This window comes from Conger conger, chromosome 3 (assembly GCF_963514075.1).
Source record: "Conger conger chromosome 3, fConCon1.1, whole genome shotgun sequence".
Taxonomy (NCBI): domain Eukaryota; kingdom Metazoa; phylum Chordata; class Actinopteri; order Anguilliformes; family Congridae; genus Conger; species Conger conger.
Genome location: NC_083762.1, coordinates 32,689,247 through 32,715,551, shown reverse-complemented (window position 1 = coordinate 32,715,551; position 26,305 = coordinate 32,689,247). Strand labels below are relative to the sequence as shown.

The window sequence follows — 26,305 nt, the reverse complement described above, 5'->3', positions numbered from 1 at the left end:
AACAAACCAGTGGCCAGTGCATTGCTGGGAACAGTGTTCTAGGAGATTTTTTTAGACAGCACTCAATGACTGTCCTGTAAATATAATTCCTTCTCTTTCACCCACATCTATTGTGCGAGTGTTGTGGCACAGAAAGGTTGTGTATTTCCCAGGTGGGGTCCACATATTGGTGGTGGACAAGGCATTCTTGTTTTGAATTTTCAAAACTCCCTCCTAAACTTGTCTTTATATATCCTGATTCCGCCCTTGCAGTTGTGCATTATGGTCCGATTCCTTTTATATGTAGAATTTTTTACCTTAAAAACCTTACAAACCTTTGAAATAGTAATCTTGTTAATATGTTTATAATTAGTCTGACTATTAGTATGCAATCTATGAAAAGGTGAGCTTCTGTGCAGACTTCAGAACCTGAAAACATTGCTGAAAATGTACCTGAGGAGGGGGTGGCATGAAATTACAGTTCATTGCAGCACTAATTGTCCTGAATTATGAAATGGAGTAAGCCTAGCCTAGATTGTTCAAATGATGTATATGAAATAGAGCCCGAAACAACAGGAAGTGTTTGGGTAAAACACTCACGCCTTCTTTAAGTTCTGTATATTTAGCCATATTCTTGTAAGCAAGGTACTGTGATGGGGGTCGGTGGCACGGGGAGAAAACCAGTCCAGAAAAGCAATCTTTGACACCTTCTTTTGCAGCAGACAACAGTCCGACATTTCACAGACGAACACAAAAACATTAAAACACATAATAGGTATGGATAAGGTGGCAGGACAAGGGCACATTAGACATACTGTTATACTATGGCATAGATGTAAAGAATCTGTGTCTGTGCTCCTGGAGAAGCTATGGAGATGGGTCCTGTGCTGTCGAGACACCATTGGATCATACTCCCAGAGTATCTTGCATTTACCTAAACCTTATATTACCTACACACGACAACAAAATGCAATATTTTAAAAATCTTATGTAAAATGCATCACTAGCAGTGACCCATTGGAAATTCAGCTAAATGGCCAGTGTATATTGGCTTACTAATAATAATAGTTTAATGGGAATAATAATGCTTGTGTTGCACAAAATAATTATATCCAAAATGAAGGGTAAAAACTGCAGCACATTTTATCTTTTATTTTTTAGCTGTAAGAATATTACACCTCAACTCCCAAAGGTATTCAAACTCCAAACAAAAATAAATAAAAATAAATTTCCATAAAACATAAAGACAATTTAAAAAAATAGTAATAATACATCCACCAATACACAGTAGTTACTAACAGGAGAACCGGGTTGTCACCTTAAGACAATAGTGCATTGCTTGATACATATCCTGAAACACTAAAAACCATTTAATACAGTACATATACACTCAGTGACCTCTGTATTAGCTAGACCTATGCCCCAGCTTGTTAATGCAAATATTTAATCAGCCAGTCATGTGGCAGCAACTAAATGCATAAAAGCATGCGGACGTGGTCAAGAGGTTCAGTTGCCAGGAAGGTGACAGTAACGCAAATAACCACAAATTACAAAAGTGGCATGCAGTAGAGCATCTCTGAACACACAACGCCTCAAACTGCGAAGTGGATAGATTTGAACTTTATTGTACGTCGCTCTGGATAAGAGTGTTCGCTAAATGACTATAATGTAATGTCATAATGGACAGGCTACAGCAACAGAAGACTTAAGTCTAAACGATAAAAAATAAGTATAATAAATACCTAATAACGTGCTCGCTGAGTGTATACTCAATGACCACTTTATTAGGTATTTTAGACTTTGGACTCATATGCTGTTGTATTTCATTTCAAGATCCGATATGTTGTGTGTTCAGAGATGCTCTGTCACCACTGTTGTAATGCATGGTTACTCGAGTGACTGTCACCTCCATGTCAGTTTGAACCAGTCACATGGAACTGCCACTCGCTTGACGTTTATGTTTTTTACACCATTCTCTACAAACTAGAGACTGTTGCATGTGAAAATCCCAGGCGATTAGCGGTTTCCAAGATTATCAAACCACCCCATCAGACAGCAACAATCATTCCATGGTCTGAACAACAACTGAACCTCTTGGCCATGTCTGCATAGTTTTATGCATTGCTGCCATATGATTGGCTGATTAGATATTTGCATTAACAAGATAGTGTACAGGTCTACCTAATAAAGCGGTCACTGAATGCATGTGTATACAGTACTGTGCTAAAGTCTTTTGGTTTTCCGCATTTGCGTGCGAGTAGAAAAGACCAAATTTCCAAACATACTGTATTTCAGACAAAAACTTGATCAGGGCCGTCTGGTATTACCTGGAGAACAAGAAGCAAGTGAGACAGCAAACGCCTACAGAAGAACAGAGGAAAAGTGGCATGTTCTCCAATATGTTTGGTATAACCTATCAGCCGATTTTCTTATAAAACTTCAGCACAGTGTACCAAAGAGAACTTATGTTTAAAGATGAAGGGTAGTCACACTAAATATTGATTCGATTTCGTTTTTAACCATTTACTGCACTTTATAGTACATTTTTTGGATACTTAGAAACTTTCAGTTCATTATTTTTGAAAGACTTTTTAACAGTACTGCACATATAAACTTTAAAAAAGCAAACCTCTTCTACTTTATGATCAATAGTTCCCATTAATCCCATAAGCTGCCACTGTTATCTTAGCCTGCTGGTGTTCATCTCCAAATAAATCAAAGGCACATCTGACAGAGGTGAGTGATAGGGGAGGGGGGGGTGGGGTGGGATGAAGCTATCCTCTGCAACTCTAGGTCTTAACCTGTTCTGTAGACAAGCTTGACAGCCCATACACTGCCAGGTCTTCAACAAGGATGACTATGTTTCTTTGTAATAACAAAAGCAGACAAAGGTGGTGGTGTGTGCCAATTACTGAATTGAAATACTATGCTTTAATACTGGCTGGCAGTGTGTCTTTCTACCCTGTGAGCAGAAAACCACAGGTGGGGTTGTTTCTCATTCACAGACAAAAACAAAATACCATTTAGAGATGTGACTGTATATGAACTGTACACATATGTCCATCTATCGCTCTCTTCTATATATAAACAGCTGAGGGAATAGTCACCACTGTTCCGAGTGTTCTCCGTTTGGATTGCTCTCACTGTGGTTTGGTGGAGTCACAGAGGCTAAGAAATGGCTTCGTAACATTTTCCAGACTGATATGTTTCAACAACTTTTTTCTCATTCCTCCTGGAATATTTTTTGATCGTGACATCGTAGAAACTTTAAGTAGTTCATTAACATGCTTTTATACCAGCCGTGTCAAGTATACCAAGCACTCCAACAACAAAAAAAATAACATACATTTTCGAAATTCCCCAGATATTGAGTAATTCATCGCACTGACATAAAACTGAACTCTGACTTAATCCACCAAGACAAGACAACACACAAGACAACAGCAAGTGTTTTAACTAACATATCAATTTGTTCTATTAATTGTTCATGAACTAATTTGCATATGGACCAAAAAAATAAATAAAAATCATAATACAAACATTTTTGTATTTGTGTCCACATTCAAAATAATAAATGCAATTTTTATTGGAGGAAGGGATTCCTAAAGATCTTAAACCCTTCTGTGCGACACATATGGTAAATGGTTGGCATTTATATAGCGCCTTTATCCAAAGCGCTGTACAATTGATGCTTTTCATTCACCCATTCATACACACACTCACACACCAACGGCGATTGGCTGCCATGCAAGGCGCCGACCAGCTCGTCAGGAGCATTTGGGGGTTAGGTGTCTTGCAGGTGTCTGTCCGGCAACCCTCCGACTGCCAGACAACTGCTCTTACTGCCTGAGCCATGTCGCCCCATATGCAATAATAGAGGAAATCAGGAAGGAGGCAAATACTTTTTCATTCACAGATGCATAACCGGTCAAAAGTTGTAGTACACCAACTTTTTTCAAGCAATTGGGCATAAATAAACCCAAACGCAAATGTCATTGCTAGTTTCAGAGACCCAATGCACTTTTTCTCTCTAGCGCCTTCACGGATAAAATAGCAAATGCACCCATTTGGGGTGTGTTGGTCTTCAAATATGCCGTGGTCACGGTAATTCTGAGCATATTGCCATTTTGATGCAGTTGAATACGATACATTATGACCAACAAAAACCTGCTCTTAAATCATGTCGCAGTTTCATTATCGTATAAGATTGTAATGTAAATTACTATTGTGTATTTTCATGAAGAACATTAAAAATACAACGTCTTGCTACATCCACCGTCCTATTAGCAATGCGCCAAGGAGCAAACGCACTTGACTTTAAAGGGAATGGCAGATGGCATTCTGATTGGTTTATCGTATGTTACGCTAAAGACACACCGATTAATTAATCAGTCCTGCCCCTTTGAACATTGTACCTTACTGTACTTTGCGTTTTAACTATCCGCCGTTAAACCAGCAAAAGTGCGTCTGATCACACCCTAAATGGACTTGCATGCTGCACTTTAGACTTTTGCATTTTGATGATGAAAATAGAACCCCTTATGTTAGAAAAGAATGTGGCTAAATCTTAGATTCATCAGAACAACCACCGCATGCAGTAATATCTGCTGAGTACATTCATGGCATTTGTTCTAGGGCAGTCATGTAGTTTTGATTTCTACATCCAACACTGCTGTAGAAATTCTGGGCAGCACTTGTGGGTGGCTTCTCCTTGACCTTTCAGTCCAATTTGTCCCAAACTAGCTCGATATTACAACGACTTGAAGTAAGCCATTATTTTTAACTTCTGACTATTCACTTCTTACATTGTGCTATATGAGGTCATCTACAACTTTTGACCGGTAGTGCGTACACTGTGAGCTCCATGTTTAGGATGGATAGATGTTTAGGCTCCGTACTCCACAATGTTAGATGTGTAATTAAACAATTCACATGTGGAAAACATGCAGATTCTCTGGTTATATGTGCATTTTGGTTTCACCATGTAGACAGTGCAGCAGTTTTTATACATAGTTGCCCATTTCAGGGCACCATAATGTTTGGGACAAATGGCTCATGTCAATTGCTTCCTTTGTGCAGGTATAAGAGATCTTTCAACGTCTAGTCTAAGATTCTAGGCTTTTGATTGACAAAAGCTGAATGAGGCTGAAGAAAATGGGGGGGGGGGGGGGGGAAGAAAGAAACAGGCAGAAGCCAAACCTTAGGCTTAACAAAATCAACAGTTTGGAACATCATTTAGAAGAAAGAAAACAAAGAGAGCACTGGTAAGCGCAGTAACAGCAAAGGCCAAAGAATTCACACCATAATGAAGAAAGCCCCCCAGAAACTCATCCAAAGAAACCTCCACAGAAGATCTGTGGAAATGGGTAGACAGATGAGACCAATATTCACTCAGAGTGATGGCAAGAGTAAGGCATAGAGGCCAAAAGGAATTTACCAAGATCCAAAGCACCCTGCAGACGATCACAAGAGAAGACGCTCAACACCTGGTGATGTCTATGGGTGACAGACATCAAAAAGTATATGCCACAAAATACTAAACATGACTACTTTAACTGACATATAATTAATATCTCTCACACACTATGGTACCCTGAAACAGGAGGGCTATGTATAAATGTGAAATTTCTACATTGTGAAACTAAGGTTTATAAATTACCCTTCAATAAAAGCAGACAGCATGCACTTTGTCCAGATGTCAATAGTCTGACTACAAATATATATTGTGGACTAGAGCCAAATATTGTCCCAAACATTATGGAGGTCACTGTGCGTGCATGCACGCGCACGCGCACGCGCACGCGCACACGCACACGCACACGCACACGCACACGCACACGCACACATATCCAACAGGTGTTGGAAATATAATGATAAAAGTTGTTTTCTCGACACTGAACACCAAGTAATATCATATCACCTATAAATGTAATTGAATTAAGAGAGTGAGTGAGCAAGTTCTGGAGCTGCTTCTGAAATTGCACACCAGACAACAAACAGTGGACACTGAGCCGATGCATCAGATCCCTGAAGGAAGAGAAGGGAAAGCAGCAGCAAAGGAGGTTTATCTTCTGAATAGAGCCAACAGAGACTGTAGACATTACCCTGTTATGGAAGCACAGAACCAACCAGACAGACCCGTAAATACTGGAGACATAGCCAGGCCAATCTCTGGACAAGTGCGGCGTGTTTTGAAAGCCTAGGTAACACCGACTGATGCCATGCCACCAAACAAAACATAATTTACGAAAAAACAAAAATGAAACAAAAAGACCAAGATCCGTACAGTGTTTGGGAGGATGCTTGCCAGCGATGTAATCCTGCTACTGGAGGAGGGAGTGAAGTTTAGAGAGGGAGTTGAAACTTCACATCCACTTGGGCCTCTTTCGCCAGTGATACTATTGCAGAAAGCTTTACAACCTGTAAACACAGAAGCACAGCATTACAACCTGTAAACACAGAAGCACAGCATTACAACCTGTAAACACAGAAGCACAGCTTTATAACTTTATAAGGATTTAATTTTTGGCAATAAAGAAATTCTGATAACAATATATTGACCAAAATTCTTAATATATATTAGAATTAATATACAGTGGGCTCAATAATTATTGGCACCCTTGATAAATAACTGCAAAAAATACTGTAAACTGTAAAAAAAAAAAAAAACTGTTTTTTTTTACCATTCCTCCATGTAGAACTTTTCAGAATCATTAAATGTGGATCCTGATGTACGTTTGGAGTAGCTACCGTAAAAAGTGCCCCTGGACCACTGGCATCCAAAACATCAATGACCCACCTCCATATTTGACAGTAGGTAACAGGTGCTTCTCCCTGTATGCATTTCACACTTTGCCGCCAAACATGTTGATAGTGTGTATCTGAAATTCTTAAACCGTGATCCGTGGGTTCTTAATTATACATGTCAATGGTGTGTATGGCCAAAACGTTCAATCTTAGTCTCATCGGATCAGATATTTGGTTTTGTTTCTTGAGCTCAGTATGAGCTTTCTTTGTGCCACCATCTTGTTGGTATGGAGGTGCTATTACATGTTTCTTTTCGAGACTTGGTGACCCCAAGATGCAACCAATGTCTGCAATTCTTAAACTGTGATCCTTGGGTTCTTTATGGCCTCCCTCATAGCCTGTGCACTTTTCCTGGCAAGTTTTCAACCATTCCACGTTATACATGTTTTTTATCATTGTCCTTATAGTGCCAAGTGATACATTTAGCTGCAAGTAGTTTTTGTACTCATTAGCAGACTTGTGACTCTCAATTACCATCAGCCTCTTCTGAATTGACAGTTCTTTGCTGTCAACGAAATGCACCACTTTTATGGGGATTTTAATTCACTAATGTGGCGTTCACACAGCGGATGGTGGACAGCAGACCACACGGCGGCAAGGACATACTCAGCAGGTACAGAAATTTCCGTTGTGGCAAGCGCAGTGGTCGCACTGTTTACGTCCCTTGCCATGTTTACGGTGGGTGCCATACAGAAAACCGGTGAACCAAAGCGTGCCTTTGCAAAATGGACCAGGATCGGAAGAGTGCTGACTATTGCACTACTTTACATAAGGCTCACAAGAGCTTGGTTTGGGCACACCGGGAAGAAACACAGGAAATACCACAGGCTCATGAAAGAGCTTTTATTGGATGAGGAGAGATTCTGTTCTTATTTTAGATTGAACCATTCAGTTTGACCGCCTAGTCTGAGCTTGTTTGGTTTGACCTGACAGTTTAAGCTGGCTGCTATGTTGGCTACCTAGCTATATGTTCTCTCTTCCTAGCACCATTTTTCTATTTTATCATTTAGAAAATAAGAAAAATTGACAGACTATGATATCGTAATAGTGATTTTTAATTTTCTGATTCCAAATGTCCTCCCTTCTTTCGATCTCTAGCCTACTACTAACTTGTCATCATCCATTTTGTGGAACGTACCACTTCCATTCCACCAGCATTTGACCTTACCGCGTCGATGGACGGTAAAAATAAAAACATTTTATCCGGACAGCAAGTTTGTCCTACTGTCGTCGACTTTGTCATTGACCGTCATCTTGCCGCCATTTTCCCATTGAAGACAATGACATCCGGTTTCGTCCTGCCATCCACCGTTTGCGGTGTGAGTGGCCCTGAACTACTCTGGCTTGTAAGGACAGTCTTGGTTATGCTCTTGAACTACTTGCTCTTTTCAGGCAATTGACAACCGCTGGTTCAAACGGTTACTAGAAGTTGAAGAAATGTACAATCTGGCATATTGGAATGGAGATATCACACAGAAATCAGTGTGAAGCAGGTTCTTACAGCATTACCATTTTTGCAGCTTCGTCCAGGTCATCGCAGGCCAGAATCTTCAGGGGGCTGGCAGCAATGAGGGTCTTGGCGTCATCCACCCTCGTCCCTGAAACCAGTCAGACAGCCAAGCGTATCAGACAGCTGCTCTTATGGGATGAAATAATCAGCATTCCGTAGAAGAGGATGTAGGCTAGTGGGTAGGGTTGGGTATCGCTTGGATTTTACGGATTCAGGTTCCGGTTCTGCTTATCGGTTCCAACATTTTTACAAAGTGACAGCCATGGTTTGCAATAGCCCAATCAAGGTCATTTATTTGAAACATGCATGAGTGCAAATGTGCATTTAGGAAAAAGCAGAACTGAAATTCAAATTTACCCGTTTACACGATTCTTGTAATTTTGGATCCAGTTCTCAGTTTCAAACCCTAATAGTGGGTAAGGTTCTGTGTTCAGCACAGAAGAGAAAGAGCGCTCAGCTGAAGGCGACAGGGAACAGGGAACAGCAGTGTTCAGCAGGGAACAGCAGTGTTCAGTAAAGGGCAGGCAGTGCATTGACAGGGTGGTGTTAGGTAAAAGGGAGGTGGGGTGTTCAGTCGAGCGGAGGCAGGTAATCTCAGTATAGGGGAGGGTGACAGTGTGAAGTGAAGAAACACCGAACAGTCTGTACACTCTGTACCTTGCAAGCGAACAACGATGGGGATCTTCAAATCCAGATCTGTGACAGCCATGATGATCCCCTGAGCGATGACATCACACCTCATAATGCCGCCAAAGATGTTCACCAGGATGGCCTGCACCTGCGGCCCAAAAGACAGGGGTGAGCACGCAGCACCATCCCCACAGCGAATGCTGAACGCTGGCCCTGATTATCTATCATACGCATCGCTCACATGCTGGAAGAGATGTGCAGTGGGACTCGAAACGCACCTGTTCAGCCCACACTATACACAGGAGATGCCCCTTTCACCCCCATAACCAGTGTGTTTTCACAATCCCACCATCTTTCCATTCCACCATCGCTCTACAAAGGCCTCCTAAACCTGGAAACCTGTTTACTACCGCTTAAAACGATGACTCACTACTATGCCCGTTTTATTGCATATTTACCCTTTTCTAATGACGTCAACGTCCGGCAGTTCATACACCGTGTTTTCTTTAAATAAAAAATGAGAATTTTGAAAAAAGAAAGAGTGATTAGTTCAGTGACAGCTCCTGCAGCTATAAATGAGTAAAACCTGGAATTGGCATTTATCTCCCCAGAGAAAGGCACGCCTGTGAGACCCTGATTAGCTAATCCCACTCATTATTTTCTCGCTCACACCACACACAGTAAGTCACACCTGCCGCTCGCAGTACCTTTCGGTCTGAGGTGATCAGCCTGAAGGCCTCCGTCACTTGCTGCGCAGTAGCTCCGCCCCCCACATCCAGGAAGTTGGCGGGCGTGCCCCCGTGGAGTTTGATGATGTCCATGGTAGCCATGGCTAACCCCGCACCGTTAACTACACACAAGCAGACATTCTGTCTCATTTCTCATCTCTTTCATGCATGCATTATTAATATATATTTTTTTCCACTGTTTTTTTATTACAAGTTCAAAATGATATAAAACCTTTTTTTAGTATCTTTATTTTGAAGAACTTACATGTCATAAAAAAACTGAATTATCAAAAATTGGTAATATAAGTTATATATTGCATAGGGTAGCCCTTTACAGTGCAAAGGCTTTCTTGCAAGGTATTAGTAATGTAATGTAATGTAAAATAATACTTATTTAAGCTTACGCAATGCATGCACGTGCACATATAATAAATGAACACAATAACTGTACAGTTGTACCCAACCCAATCAGGTTTTTGAGTAAAACCTGGAAAATATTGATGCTTGGACAAGTAGGTCCAATATGCAGAATAAAGCCTTCAACACATGGTGTCCACTACAATAATAATTTAAAAAAAACAGCAATATGATGAAAATTTCAATTGAAATATTCGTTACATCTTATTTAATTGCCAAATTGAATGTATGAGGCAGAGCTCTAACAGACAATGCATTGTTTGGGCATGTAAACACATATTCAATTATTACAAATGGCTTCTAAATATCTATCCACTGTAGTGGACACCATGCATCACGGGCAACAGCTACAGTGTCAGAAAGGAGGCAGATGGTAATGGGTAACAGCTGTGTGAAGGCCGGGGACTCACCCAGGCAGCCGATGGTGCCGTCCAGGCCGATGTAGTTGAGGTCGGCTTCGGCCGCCTGCTGGTCACGCGGGTCCTCCTGAGTCCAGTCCTGCAGGGCGAACACCTTCTTCTGACGGTATGCCGCGTTGGAGTCAAAGTTTATCTTTGCGTCCATGCACATCACTGCCCAGACACACACAGAGATGCACAGAGACAGAGATAGAAAGGCCCGTTTTCACAGGATTAGAACAACATGGCAAACTTCTGAACTGTTACTACACAGAAGATGAAACGCTGATATACACTCAGTGAGCACTTTATTGGTATTTATTAGATGTGTTATGTCTTCTGCTGCTCTAGCCTATCCATTCAGAGGTTTGACGTGGTGTGTTCAGAGATGCTCTTCTTCATACCACTGTTGTAATGCGTGTTTTTGTGCGTTACTGTCAGCTTCAATCAGTCTGGCACTTCTCCTCTGACCTCTCTCTGGATGTTTTTAGTTTTTCGCACCATTCTCTGCAAACTCTTGACTGTCGTGCATGAAAATCCCAGGAGATCAGCAGTGTCCGAGGTACTGAAACCACCCTGTCTGGCACCAACAATCATTCCATGGTCAAAGTCACTTAGATCACATTTCTTCCCTGTTCTGCCATTTCGTCTGAAAAACAGCTAAACCTCTTGAATACATCTGCATGCTTTTATGCATTTAGTTGCTGCCACATGATTGGCTGATTACATATTTGCATTAATAAGCTGGTGTACAGGTCCACCTAATAAAGTTATCACTGAGTGTATAATTACCTTCCACAATTAGATAATGTTGCATGCAAAAAATGTCATAATGAAATGCCTGTTGTTACACACAGATTACCATTGCATATCAAAACAGGGCCCTGTTATTATGTATTATTTATTGTCAATTTCAATGTATTGTACAAATTTATATTCCTCAATGTATAATACCTATATTATCAATATAACAGCAGGAGGATAAAGAGCCTGAGCTGCTGACACCTCACAACAGCAGAATTGGCCTCTGATTGGCTCCTGTTTGTGTGAAAGAAGTCCCCAATATGACTTGCAGGGGGCGGTACAGAACCACTGCAGAACAGTGCTAGACACAACAAAAGCTCAATACCATTAAGGACCATAAAACAGGAGGTATTGCAAAATGGAAAAAAGGAAGTAGCCTCCATTGGTCCAGAAGGTCAGGACAGAATCATGGCATTTGGAAAGATCACAGATATTCTGTACAGGCCAGCTTCTCCTATACTGTGCGTCACATTACAGCTTTACACACACACACACACACACACACACACACACACACACACACACACACACACACACACACACACACACACACACACACACACACACACACACACACACACACACGGAGGCACTGATGCACACACACTCACAGGCACATTCACCCATTTAGACACAACAGCACAAACATACACACAAACTCCTGCAAACACACACAAACTTGTCCGCACACCACAAATCAACTCCCCTCTAAATGAACAGGTCTCTCCTATCACAAAAGTACTGCTAATTATTCTAATGGCCACTGCGTTCCTCTCCTTACTCAACCTTTAACAGGAAGCTGCATTTCTGCCAAGCTGTAATGTAGGCCAGATATACCTGAGGCGCTTTAACTAACCCACCTTCACGGTAGGTCACCAAACGGTAAACTGGCCCAAGTTGGCAGTTTGATGTCCATTCCTACATTTATATGTAGTCTGAGGCATCAGTCCGACCCACAGCGAGGTTTTTATACGGTTCAAAGCAGATTTTGGCCGGCTCACATGGGACAATTGTCAGCAAAATTGGGAAAAAATTGGGGGGAATCTGAAACAAATGTATTAAAAAAACAAAAGAAGTCTGAGGAGGGGAGATAAGCAGAAACATGAGATGTCATTATGATGTCAGCACCCACCTGCTATCTATAAACACAGCTCTATCCATAAGATAGTGGATACAAGAGCTATGGATAACGTATTAATCTTCCTAACTGAATAATGGTATCCTTTTTTGGGAGAAGGGCCAGTTGAAGCCACTTATTAATATTAACAACCGAGCTGTCAGATATTGGCTTGATATACTGTGCAATGAATGAGACTGAGAATATGTGATGTAAACATTTCTGCCAAAACACCAGACCTTTGAGTGTTTGAGAGAGAATGGGAGATGAAGAAAAGATTCATTTATATTTAAAATATAAAACCAGAAAAGGACTCAAGGCAGAGCAAGCTCTAACAACTGAGACAGAAATAATACACTGTCTGTAGAGACAGTAACTCAAGTTCCAGTTACACAGTAGTATAAATCCAAAGCTTAACACCATTTTATTGCCCAAAGCCTTAACACTGCCTTAGTACCCTAAACCTCAGCACCCCTTCAGTACCAAAATGCTGTTTTAGTACTGAAAGCCAAATGCTGCATTAGTACCCTAAACCTTAACACCCCTTTAGTACACACAACCTCAACACTGCTTCAACCTCTCAAGAACGCAGTGTTTGCACACCATCAACAGCTCATAAGCAGAACAACAAACATTCACACCCTTTGGTTGCAAGTCAGGGGAATGTTCAGCTGCGGGGCGGCTGTAGGGGCGGCCTGTAGCGTAGTGGTTAAGGTAAATGACTGGGACCTGCAAGGTCAGTGGTTTGAACCCCGGTGTAGCCACAATAAGATCTGCACAGCCATTGGGCTGAATTGCTCCAGGAGAGGATTGTCTTGTCCTGCTTAGTCTAATCAACTGTAAGTCACTTTGGATAAAAACGTCTGCCAAATGCCATTAATGTAATGTCATGCACATACAGAAGTAAACGGGACGCCACTCACACATGGAAACTGTGCACGGTATTATACAAACAGGCAGGCTGTATGCGTACAGGTACATAAGACTGAGAGGAAATGCCACTGTGGATAAGAGCCAGGAGAAGCTAGATGGAGGTCAGTGAGGGACAGGGAGAGAGATTCTTTTGATTCTGTGTTATTATAACAAATATAAAAGGAGACATACAACTGTTGTCCGACTAAACAAAATAATCCATACAAAATTGAAAAGACAGCTAACAAAAAAAAACTCCAGACGCACCAAAAAAACCCCACATTGCCCTACCCACTTATAACACGCCCCCCCTCCCCCAAACAAAACAAAATATCAAGAACACAAGGAAAAAAACAACAAATATATAAATAACTTTAAAAGGCAAAAATTTGACCTCACTCCAAAACTTTTCAAAACACAGAAATAAAGGGGAGCGAAAGAGAGAGAGGCCCTCAGAGAGTATACTCAGAGCAGTGATTCAGGCCCGTCTCTGACCATCACATCCCCCCCCAAACCAGCCCTGTCCTAATGGGAACAAGCAGGACTGGCTGCGTGCCAAAGTCCAGCTCCTCTGGCCTGACTCTGCAGGGGGAGCCTACAGACCCAGACCCACAGCTCGCCGTCACTCAGACTCACCCCGACACCCCCGGCCTGACGGCAGGCTGCTTCACATCACAGCCCTCATCCCAGCAGACAGTCTGATAACTTCAGTGTGAACTACTACAGCGAGTACAACAGCTACAGAACATCTACTGACGACCGCCGCGCTCTCTGAAACTCAACAAGTCAAACGCTCGGCTCGCTGAAGTGAAAGACGAGAAGGATGCACTCAGCTTGGTAAATACCTCATTACGGAAACGGTCGTTTCGTTCCTTAACTGTCATTTAAATGCGCTATTTTGACATGTTTTTCCCCATGCTTTGTCTGCAGTTGCGGTTTTGTGTGGTTAAGGCCTGGGTAGAGGTTACATTTGTGTGTGTGTGTGCGCGTGTATGTGTGTGAATAAGTAGATTAGCATGTATTTGTGTGCATACACACGTATGTGTGATCATGCGAGCATGTTTGTGCATGTTTCTGTGTGTGTGTGTATATGTGAGGGTGCACGTGTGTGAGGGTGCGCGTGTGTGTGTGTGGTTGAGTATGTGTGCGTGTGTGTGTGTGTGTGTGTGTGCGCGCGAGTATGTGCGTGTGTGTACGTGCAAGTTTGTGCGTGTGGATGTGTGTGTGAGGGTGCCCGTGTACAGCAGCGTACCGATGCCTGAGGAATCCTCCACCATTGGGTTGATCTCCACCATGGAAGCATCATATTTCAGAAACAGGTTGTAGAGCTTGACCATATTCTCCGCTGCCTCGTTTATTAAACCGGGGGGGAAGCCCATCTTCTGCGCCACCTACAGGTAGAGCGGGGGAGAGAAGGAGCGATGGAGAGGAAGGGAGGGAGGAGAAGGAGGATAGATGAAGGAAATGAGTGTGGGACAATGGCGAGAGAAGGACAGTGTTAGAAGGTAGGAGAAGAGTAAAGGGAAGAGATCGACGGAAAGAGAGATCGACGGAAAGAGAGAAAGTAAAGTGATAAAAAGGAAGAGAGTCAGAGATCTTGTATTTCTCTGTACATAAAAGCAACCGGGTCTTTCCCATGTCAGATGCTGTTTCCGCAGACTGAACACAGTGAGACTGCAGGCTGTATACAAAGTGTTGAGGTGAGATGAGAGCAGCTAGTGACAGAGTGAGAATCAGAGAGACCAGCTGAAGACTAAATGCAGAATATCCTCTTCTATCTTTGCCCTTCATAATTATTTCTCTCCATCCTGCCTTCTCTCACTCTCTCGCCTCCTGTTTTCCCTCTTGCTCTCCGTCTCTTTCTCTTTCAGACCAAAGCAAAGCCGACACCTTTCACACACCGTACCTTGACAGCCTGCTCCATCTTAATGCCCTCTACGATGTCAATGGGCTCCTTCACAATGGCATCAGGGTTCTCAACCGCCACGTCTTCGATGTTCACGCCCCCCTGAGAGCTACCAATCAGCACCGGGCCCTGCCAAGTGGTAAGGACAAACCTGCATTAGTAGCACTGACCAATCAACAAGGCCCCAACTGGATTGACACAAGCCTGGTCCAATAATGACCAGGCCTTACACAGAAGTACATGAGCCTGAACAAGTCATACTAAAACCTCAAGAGATTCCATTTGAAAAGCACCTGTGGTTCTCATTGCCTGTGGTCTCGGGGTTGTGGTTAATGGTCACAACCCCGACTGCAGCCAATGAGAAATTCCTTACAGGAACAATAATACTGAACACAGCCAATGAGAACCTTCCTTGCTACAAACCACAATCTTGAGAGTATTGCCAATTAGAACAATGAGAATATATCTTGCGGGCACTGATTTTTTTCTCAGAGGCTTGCGGGATACAATAGAATACTGAGGTAACGTACTCCTTCCAGAAGCAAAAATCCCATTCATATTCGCCATAGAGAATTTGATTTGTACATCGGAATATATTAAAAGTAAAAGGTAGACTTACCATGAGCTACCAGATTGTGAGGATGTCAAATCCTCAATTCTAAAGCACGGTTACCACAGAGATTCCATAGGTTAGCAGCCTGTTCGACTCCAACACTGCCATTCTCATTAAGTACTGCTAAGTACAATCCTGTACCTGTGGCTTTTTTCCATTTTCTAAAGATTCTGTTGCTTCAAAAAATGTTTTATAATATCATGATTCATCTGGTAGCTGGATGGTTCGGTTCATGGCTTAAAACACTTTAGCTAGGAACTTTCTGAAATGTATATGGCGAACATTAATGGCCAAATCTCTTCTGGAACCATAGGGGTGGGCGATGACTACTATACCTCGGTACTCTATGAGGATTAAAAACACACTCTAAAGTCTAATGTGACCTATGATGACCAACTCTAATCCCTGTCTGTATGAACACGACTGAACTCATTAGACATGTGAAAACAATTAACAGATAACTTAGCTTCTTACACTGCAAGAAAGAGAGATAAAGAAGATATTTAATTGCGTATTTTGTTTTAACAGATATTAAGGGGAATAGTGGAGTTATGCAAATGCAGCTCAACCTGCCAATGACGCAACAACGCTCTCAGACAAACTCCTCCGAATTTATCGTCCCCAGTTGCGATTCTTCATATTAAACCGCTGACAGGGGATCAACTGGACTCGTCCGTGCAATTCTGGCAGGCTTATCCCCAAATAGAGTCTCTGGCCAGGCTTCATATCGGCGAGGATATGCAAAAGCCCGGCAAGCAAGGCTGTCATCATCATAATCATATTTAGGCTGCTCTTATGAGTGTGTGAGTCAGAGGCCAGCAGTAATAGCAGCCACAGTCAGTGGAGAGTTTGGGCATTTAGGGCCTGTTAGGTTTAAATGCACACCCAAGACTAGGGATGGGTATCGTGGAGACTTCGTTTAGCCGATGCCTGTGCTAAATCAATACTTTTTAAAAGGCACTGGTGTATAAATGGTGCCTGAGCTGATATAATTAAAATAGATCAAACAATGATATTAGAGAACATTAGAGAAACGTCTTTATTGCAAATGCAAACAAATTCAGCAATTCAACTGTTGACTGTTTCATTTATACTTATAAATTACAGTTAACAATGAACATATAAATTGAGTTAAAACATTGTTACAAGACCATTGTAAATCCCTTCCTATCATTGAAAAATAATCACTGACATGTCGACTCACCCTCTGCCTGTGTTTATAGTCCTTAAATTTGGACAGTCTGTACCAGAACATTGTATAGCTGTACAATATTTCAAGCTCATTGGTTGAAAATGAGTTCTAGTTGCCACAGCCAATGGGGGGGGGGGGATTTGCTGCAATTCCTCTCTTGATCTTTAGCAGTTCGAAATTACATATTGAACCTTTAAGCTTGCTTGATAACAGTTCCTGTTGTCACTGACTGAGCAAGTGTAACCTTAGTAAATCCATACAGCAATTTTGCCTGTAACTGCTGTAGTGGGACCAGGTTTCAGAACCCAAACCTGCCCAAGACCCATGCTAATAGGCACCATGCCTGAATACAAAATATTAGTTAAATATTAGAACTGAACAACTCAGGAATTATCTTCATTTTTGCTAACTAGATTGAGTCGAGAAAATAACAGCTCAGTTGTCACAGGTAAATAACACTGGATACTAAATACCAAATAGCATGATCCTTAAGACATTCTGTGACATTTTTTACATGGTAAATGGTAAATGGCAGGCATTTATATAGCGCCTTTATCCAAAGCGCTGTACAATTGATGCTTCTCCATTCACCCATTCACACACTGACGGCGATTGGCTGCCATGCAAGGCCCCGACCAGCTCATCAGGAGCATTTGGGGGTTAGGTGTCTTGCTCAGGGACACTTCGACACAGCCCGGGCGGGGGTTCGAACCGGCAACCCTCCGACTGCCAGACGACTGCTCTTACTGCCTGAGCCATGTCGCCCCATACATAAAAGCCTTTGCAAGATTTGGAGCACATCATTGATTCAGAAGTTAACATACCGGGTAAAGCCTGAGGAATGACAAAGCACATTGTATTCGCTAGCCAGCCGGCTACCAAACTGGCTGCATTAGCAGGAAAAAATGGACTTCAAGCAAGCAGACTGTCTGCTTTTACCAATGTCGAAACACGACAACACTGTTCATTCCACAGTGGCATGTACGGAAGTAAACTTGCAGACCCAGATCTTGACTGAATGGTGAGGACCCGGTAACATAGTGTGGTGTGAATGAGTCAAAAGCAGGTTTTTCCTATGTTCAATAACCCTGGGCATAACTGAACACATCCCACTGCTTTACTCTCCTGCCACCTAGTGGCCAGGACCTGCCATATCACTGAGCCACATCAGTTTTCTTAATTTGGTTTCCTGGAAGAAAAACTCACAGTTCCACAAGAGACCGAAAGAAAAACTCACAGTTCCATAAGAGAGCGAAAAAGACGGCGATCATGTGACCCTGGACAGCTCACCTGATAGGACCTTTCCATGGCGATGGCAAAGTAGTACTCCCTACGGGGGTACCTGCGCTCACAGATGAACACCTGGTTGCAGATGCGCCCCTTCACTCCAGTCTGCTTTGTGTACAGCTTTCGCCCAATCATCTGAGAGGAGATTTCCCGCACCTCCTCTGGCCTAGGAGAAAGCACATGCAAGCGCGAAAGCACACGCACAGAAAAAGAAACAAACATTCATATGGTCAGTCCTCACCTCATACAGCACTACTGAACATTCCACTAAATTACACATTAATCAGTTGCGAGTGTGTCTGTGTGTCTGTGCGAGTGCGAGTGCGAGTGCGAGTGCGAGTGCGAGTGCGAGTGCGAGTGCGAGTGCGAGTGCGAGTGGGAGAGAAGCAGAAAAAGTCTGTTTTATTCCACAGTATGCTATTACAGAGAATATACACTGTCTATGTAGTGAGGAAACTGGGCTTGTAACTGAAAGGTTGTGAGTTTGATTCCCAGCTGGAGCAATGATGTTGTGCCCTTAAGCAAGTTACCCAACCTGAATTTCTTCAGGAAATAACCAGTTGCATAAATGCCCTTTTCTGTGCATGTTTCCGTTAGAGCATTGGCTAAATGTCATAATGTAATGAACACAAACAGAGGGCAGGGAACAGGTGATAACTGTGTGTGAATGTGTGTAGGCATGTGGGTTTCCTACACATGGCCCATATGGAAGGCAGTGCCCACCCCACACCTACGAGAAAACGATCTTCACCCCGCCCTTCAGACCGCCTTCAAACGTGCCCTTCCCTCGCCCCCCAGCCAGTACCTGAGCTTTCACCACCAGATCCTTAGAGCCTGAAACACAGAGAGACACTTCTCTGAGACACAGAGGAACACCATGCCAATCCACTGAAAAAAAACAAAACACTGAGAGAAAGAGAAACACAGAAAAAGAGAAACCATTGAATGACACAGAATAGGGAACTGACCTAAATTATTTTATAATACTTGCAATTTTATTTTGCTTGTAAGCCAAGTTTAAAAACCTTTAAAATGTGCTTCATTTTCAGATGTAGTTGCTTTGCAAAATGATGCCCAAGGACTAAAAAGCAACTAAACAGCATGTTGTATTTATTTTGGAGACAGCTTAGATCATCTATTGCATACATTCAAGGCTGGTTCTCAGCGTAGCTTTCCATGCAGTGTAGCGGCAGACCAATAAATCAGCACGGCCCATCAATTGGGCGATATTGAACTTTGCAGGATATATATAGATTTTATGTCCATAACCAGGAAACAAATCTTTGAAGGCAGACGGCGAGAGGAAAGGTCAGGTTCGCGGAGGGAGTATCAATTACCCTCTGTGACACCGAGCACAGCTGGTGAGAGCTACGGGTGGTGACGGCAGCAGCCCTCTGCAGAGACAGCGTGTACCACTGAACCCTGGGCTAAATTTACCCAGACTGCCCTTCACAGAGCACGCTCTAGAGCCCAGTGACGGGGGGAAATCACAGCTGCAGTGCCACAGTGGAGAGCAGAAGTGTAAGCTCACGCAGTAGCCAAATTAATGCTCCGAATGAAAAGACTGTGAGCACCACCTACTGGTTCAATATGCCATTGCACTGAATATGATTACAATTAAGCTGTAGTTTCAAAACACAAAGCCCCCCCACCACCACCCACTCCCCACCCTGGAAAATGACCACGGCAATTTTGCTTACGATTATCTGCCAACCCCAAAATTCATAAATGTGACAGCCCTAATGCTGTTTTTGCCGTTTATGAATTTTCATGAAGCGGCATACCCAAGGATAAACCACCTGAAGCCCCTTCATAACTAATCACACAATGCATCAAATGCAATCCTTTCTGCTTCACTGGCATGGAGCTTTTAACGCTGAAGGCTGATGCACGCTTTACGCATACATGCCTGCAAGTGCCTGGTGATGTCATCACATAACACAGGGAGCTCGTGCAGGCTCAACGCGCGCAGGGGAATTGTGGGAACTCATGCGTGTGCTCAGATATTGTAATAGGGTCATTCTGAGAAAAATCAACCACTGTTCTTTATACATATACTCAATAGAGAACATTGAAAACATTAGCTTAATTGGATTTGTTGTTCTAGAATTTTGGGCTATTAAAATACAGGGGGTGGCACTCAAAGTCATTGGTGAGTGTAAATTTGTGTTGAATTTGGAGTGTCATATTTTTGGCAATAAAGCAGGGGAAAAACCTGAAAACATGTACACGGACCCAATTTTCTCTCTACCTACAGATTATGAACTGGTTTGCATGATACCGCTCAGAAAATAAGTTATGGCAATTTTGTTGCAATATTTGATGACTTACTACATAAGCACCACTGACTTGCACTGACTTGAAATACTAGTAAATATCTTGGTTAAGAACAGCCGCAAGCAAAATTAAGTCAAATAGATCATTTATTATTACAAATGATTCAGTTCCAAAGTTGGGTCTGACCAGAAAATGACAAAAAAGTGTTAAGAATTCAACTAATTAGATGGTAAGGTAGAATGTTTCTTCAAAAATGACTAATGGGCCTACTTATGTACAAAGAAAATTGAGTTGATACTGTAATGCCTGAGCATGTTTTGATCAGTTCAAACAGGACCTTTCACATTGGACCAATTTAAAGGAACAGATGTCAAAAACAAAAATGTGGGTAAATGATCTTTTTTTTTGTATAAAACATGTTTTGCATTTGTGCATTTAGTTAGTTTTTTTTACATTCATATGAAACTGATATAAAAATGTATTAAAAAAATTATAATAGACATAAAATATAAAAATGGTTTGTAAAACCATAATTTTACAAATCATTTTCTACAGAAGTTCTCTACTGAAGAAACATTTAGTGCACTGATGTGACTTGCGATATGAACACTCACCAAGCACTTTATTAGGTACTTATTAGACTTATTTTTTAGACTTCTATTGACGTAGCCTATCCACTATCCACAGATGCTCTTCTGCATACCACTGTTGTAATATGTGGTTATTTGTGGTTCGGTCACCTTCCTGTCAGCTTTGACCAGTCTGGCCATTCTCCTCTGACGTCTCTCATTAACAAGGCGTTTCTAACCGCAGAACTATAGTTCACTGGATTCTTTGCAGTTTTTTGCACCATTCTTTGCAAACTCTAGAGACTAGTGTGCATGAACATCCCAGGAGATCAGAAGTTTCTGAGATACTCAGACCACCCTGTCTGCCACCAACAATCATTCCACGGTCAAAGTCACTTAGATCACATTTTTTTCCCCATTCTGATGGTTGATGTGAAAATTAACTGAAGTTCCTGACCCATATCAACATGATTGTATGTATTGCACTGCTGCCACACAAGTGGCTGATTAGATAATCACATGAATAAGTAGATGTAATAAAGCAAAAATGTTCCTAGTAAAGCACTCTGTGAGTGTATATGTTCCAGTAAAATCAACCGATCAAAACATGTAAAGGGATTACAGGGACTACTTTGTTGAATATGCAACACTTTTCAGCAATTTTCTGGCCAGACCCAGAAAACTTTGGCATTGTATAATTTTCTAATAAATTATCTAAAAAGTATGTTTTATTGTGAATTGAGGTTCTCTTTGAAATGATCAAAATGCAAAATAGCAGTAACAACTCAATATTTTGTCCATAAATAGGCCTATTATACCTTTTCAACTATGCAAGTTTAATTTGGTCCCTCAATGTTATTTTAAATCTACTGTACACCGATTTTAAATATACAATTTCTGACTTTTATATTCGTAATGATGCTTGTACAAGTGTTATTTCACTATTTTTATTTTAACTTTTTCTGTCAGTGCTTGGCATTGTGGGTAATATGTGTTTGAGATGCATTTTTGTCTGTTTATTTATTTATCTGTTTTTGTAGTAACAGGTCTCTCTTGAAAAAGAAGTTGATCTCAATGAGACCACCTGCTGAATCTGGGCATGTGGCCAGCCTTACCGATCTGCTTGGCGGCAGAATAGGCCTCCTCTGGTGAACTGGCCACTATGCCTGCGGGCACAGAGATGCCCTCCTCTTTCAGCAGGCCGATGCTCAGGTACTCATGCAGAGAGAGGCTTCGTCTCTGCTCCCCGCCTTGGGCCCGGAGGAGGCCTGACGTCCCGCCCAGAACCTACAGCGAGGAGAACAGAACAGACGTGATGAATAACACAGGGAACACATGCGCAGACACACTCACACATGTAATCCTGGAATTATACGAAAAGGATTAGGATTTAGAAAGATTTTAAACAAATTAAAGATACGTCAAAGCTTTGCAAGAACTAGCTACTTGATGGCCAAAGAAGAGCAAGGAGTGCTGCACAAATCACCTGACCTCAACCCCAACAAACATTTATGGGGACACTTGAAGATTGAAAAGCCAAGCATTCAGTAACATCATGCTCTTTGGAACATTGTCGAATAATGCTGGGATAACATGGATCATTAGGTTTTGCACAAATTCGTGGAGTCCACGCCAGCTTGAGTGCATGCTTGATATTTGGAGGAAATACCAAATACAAAGAAATTCTGAAATTCACGTATTTTTTTCTAAGGTTTCTATAAATTGCTTACTATTATTTTGCAAGCTATTAGTGAATAGCCTAACGTTTTATTTCCTTTTGGCGCTGGTGAGCTAGTGAACTTTTCTTCCAGTTTATTTTAGTTCTTTAGTTCCATTAAAAATACATTCATTTAAAGTTTGTCTTATCTTACTCTTGTGAAATTTTGAAAGATAAATGTGGTAACTGTTATATAAAAGCATTATGGAACGAGAACCTGTGGCCGCGTATTAATTTAGAACTGTGATTGGGCTTGACCGGGACTACCTGCCAAACGTTGAACAATGATGCAAAAATAAATACCACCTAGCAGCCAGAATCAAGTATTCACCAAGACTGTGGTATAATTCCTCATAACTGACTTCCTAGGGTATCAGTGTTGCCAGATGAATAACAATTATCGTTTTGGTACGACAGTTTAGCCCTTCGTACAATGTACAATCAATAATACTAAATGCACAATACTTTTTACACGTCATAGTTTTTTCCATAATAGTGAAATGGTACGGATCTGATTTGGATCCAGCCTGATTATTCATTATCTATGTCAATAATGTATTCGGGAAAACTGACCCCGGATCTGCCATAAATTATCCAATTACATCCAGTGATTTGTAAGCGATCCTACCTTGAAATGTAACGTGACGTGCTACCAATTCGAAATAAAAGGATCTCACATTCACTAAATATTGAATGACTCAAATGACGATAATATGGCCGCATTTACACTGCCTGGTAAAAGCGACCCAATTACGATTTTTTGCTCACATGTGGCACAGATCGGATATGCATTATGAATGTGTAATAAGAAAAAAGCACATGGAATCAGATATTCTCAGATCTGTTTCGGACCTCAATCATATGTGGAAATAAATCTGATATTAATCGGTTATCTGCCAATGCAACTCCTCTAAACGGACAGATCAGATATTCCCAGGGTGCATCCCAATAGTTGGAAAGTGTATACTCTTTAAGTCCACTACCACCCTCCTCCCCTCCGTACCCCAGAAACCGATCTTTGTGGACTCCCTCCCTCCACTGTCCAATTTTCGAAAGTGTACAAACAAAATGGCTTCGACTCCGCCCTCCTCCACTCGCCTGACAAAGTGAACAACGATGTAAGTTTTAGTGGAAGACTTTTCACATTTCTGGATGATTTCATCATGCTCACGCCCACATACTATGGAAAGCCAACCCACAAAATCTGGCACCATTCAGATCCAGAAAGCGGAGATGGCAGGGAACTTCCCCAAGTTACGCAAAATATTTAGCCAAATTTGGGTGTGGTTATCATGCATGTCATCCAACCCGGATTGGGAAATCCTACAAAAAAAATCTGGCAATTTAAAACAGGGAAGCTGGTTTATACACAGTCCCTTCCAAAAGTATTGGAACAGCAAGGCCAATTATTTTGTTTTTGCAATACACAGAATACATTTGGAGTTGAGATAAAAAGCTGCATGAAGTTCCTCCCAATTAGCCTACATTGGACGCAGTTCTCCGTAAGAATGGCAGAATGTTTTTATAGACTTCTGAATTCATCCTGCTGCTACCATCATAAATTACATCATCAATAAAGACTAGTGAGCCCACTCCAGAAGCAGCCATGCAAGCCTCCACTGTGCTTCACAGATGAGCTTGTATGTTTTGGATTATGAGCAGATCCCCTCTCTCAACACTTTGGCCTTTCCATCACTTTGATAGAGGTTAATCTTGGTCTCATCAGTACATACAACTTTGTCGTAACAACTTTTGTGGCTCATCTCAGCTTCGGAAAGATAGCTTGAATTATTACTTCGGTCTAGTTTGCGTCCTTCGCAAATGGCGATAAAGTGGACTTTATCACTTTAGGGAATGGGAATCAGACCCAATTTTCGAAGGATGGCTGGCACCAGTATAAACTCTTTGTGACTCACAACCTTCGCTTGGTACAATTTAAATAAATAAGTAGGCCTACAATAAAAATACATGAGGGGGGAGGGGCAGTCTGCCTTTGAAAGGACAACAGTTTGCCCTGACATACGATAATTCTGGAGTCTTTGGACGATTATTTGGTTTTTGGCACCTGGCAACGCTGCAGGACAGTGGTTCCTAAACTCGGTCCTGGAATACCTTATACTTGTGTATGTTTGTGTTATTCTATTTCTTCTATATTATGGGGTGAAAGCTATTTTTATATTCATTATGTAGTCATAGTATCCAAAGAGTGCCTTGGAGAAGCCACTCAGGGTTAAATGCAATTATACTATTTTTTATTGTGGTGTTGTATTTATGTGGTCTTCTAATGGTTTGGTAGTAGTACTGCTCCGTGAAAAGTGTCATAGTCAAAGTAAAAAAAACCCTGAAATCTAATAAAATATAAATTTTATATTGAGTATGCTGGTTTTCATTCCACCTTCCAACCACAATTGCAATCCAAGAATTTTAACAAGCTGTTCATTTTAATTAATTGGGTGCTTTTCACATTTAGAGGGATTACTTGCCCTCTTAAACCACATTTTGTCAAACAGCTATGCATACCAGGAAGAATAAAATTCCAATGTTCATATTGTGCATACTGGAATGGCAATGTTTTTCTTCATGTAACTGCAAAGCTATTTCTGGCATAATGTGCTTTAAGATAAATAATTAATTTTAAGATGAAAAGCACACAATTAAGAAATATTAAGTGCTTGTTAAGATTATCCCATGGCAATTAGGGTTGGAACCAAAACCAGCATACATAGGGGTACTCCAGGACCGAGTTTGGTGTAGGGTATCCCTCACTTAAATTACTGAGTAGCTTAACTTACTTTCGTCGTCAAACGATAATTTCTGTAAATTAGCGTTTTCAAAAGACAATTTAGCGAGCGCCATCCAGGATCAGTCATTGAAGATTTGAGTCGACTGTTGGAAAAAGGTGGCCTTATGTTGCTCACCATGTTTAGATGTTATTTCAGTTGGGTTTTGTTAGGCTATGCGAAACCAAGATTTGATTCATTCAAATACAAACAATAAGGTAGCTTGGAATTGGGGTTTCAAAACCCCTCGTTTGATGAGTTTAAATGCAATGACACATAAGTTAACTTACAACATTGTGGCTGTTGGTTAGTCCCTACCTGGTAGACAAGTTAAAGCTAACGTTAGCCAACGAATATAGCATACACAGTTTGGCTGACGTTATCTGTCATGGACAGACAATTTTAGGGAACTGACCACACTGTCAAATGTTAGCTAAGTGAACTTAGGCTAGCTAGCTTGCCACTGAAGTCGTTTTGAGTTATCTTGGGTTAACTGTATAGAATGAAAACACTAACTTTTCGCTGAGACTAGCCGTTTATGTCCGTGAAGAAACTAACCTTACACGTCGAGCTGAAAGCTGTCCTGGACCCAGAATTTCTCAATCCTACAGACAACCGACTACAAATCAGTGACATCGCCATGGTTTTGCCTTTCCATCTAA

At 41.6% G+C, this 26,305-nt stretch overlaps 1 protein-coding gene across 1 annotated transcript; it reads right to left on the bottom strand.

Annotated features, from left to right (window-relative positions):
- Positions 1-1,116: 1,116 nt before the first annotated feature.
- sucla2 (succinate-CoA ligase ADP-forming subunit beta) lies at positions 1,117-26,305 on the bottom strand. The gene is made up of 11 exons (XM_061236889.1): positions 26,202-26,305; positions 22,262-22,433; positions 19,035-19,134; positions 18,304-18,466; positions 15,209-15,337; positions 14,555-14,693; positions 10,482-10,643; positions 9,634-9,776; positions 8,954-9,074; positions 8,296-8,384; positions 1,117-6,399 (listed from the first exon to the last, which is right to left on the bottom strand). Exons 1-11 carry the CDS (start codon positions 26,283-26,285, stop codon positions 6,325-6,327), a joined length of 1,377 nt encoding a protein of 458 aa, XP_061092873.1. The 5' UTR covers positions 26,286-26,305; the 3' UTR covers positions 1,117-6,324.

Excerpts from the sequence above, each read along its gene's own strand:
- sucla2 (XM_061236889.1), bottom strand. The coding sequence starts at position 26,285 with ATGGCGATGTCACTGATTTGTAGTCGGTTGTCTGTAGGATTGAGAAAT. Across the intron at positions 18,467-19,034 it reads GGGGTGAAGATCGTTTTCTC|GCCAGAGGAGGTGCGGGAAA; the intron begins GTAGGTGTGGGG and ends GCTTTCTCCTAG. Across the intron at positions 9,777-10,481 it reads CGGCACCATCGGCTGCCTGG|TTAACGGTGCGGGGTTAGCC; the intron begins GTGAGTCCCCGG and ends GCTTGTGTGTAG.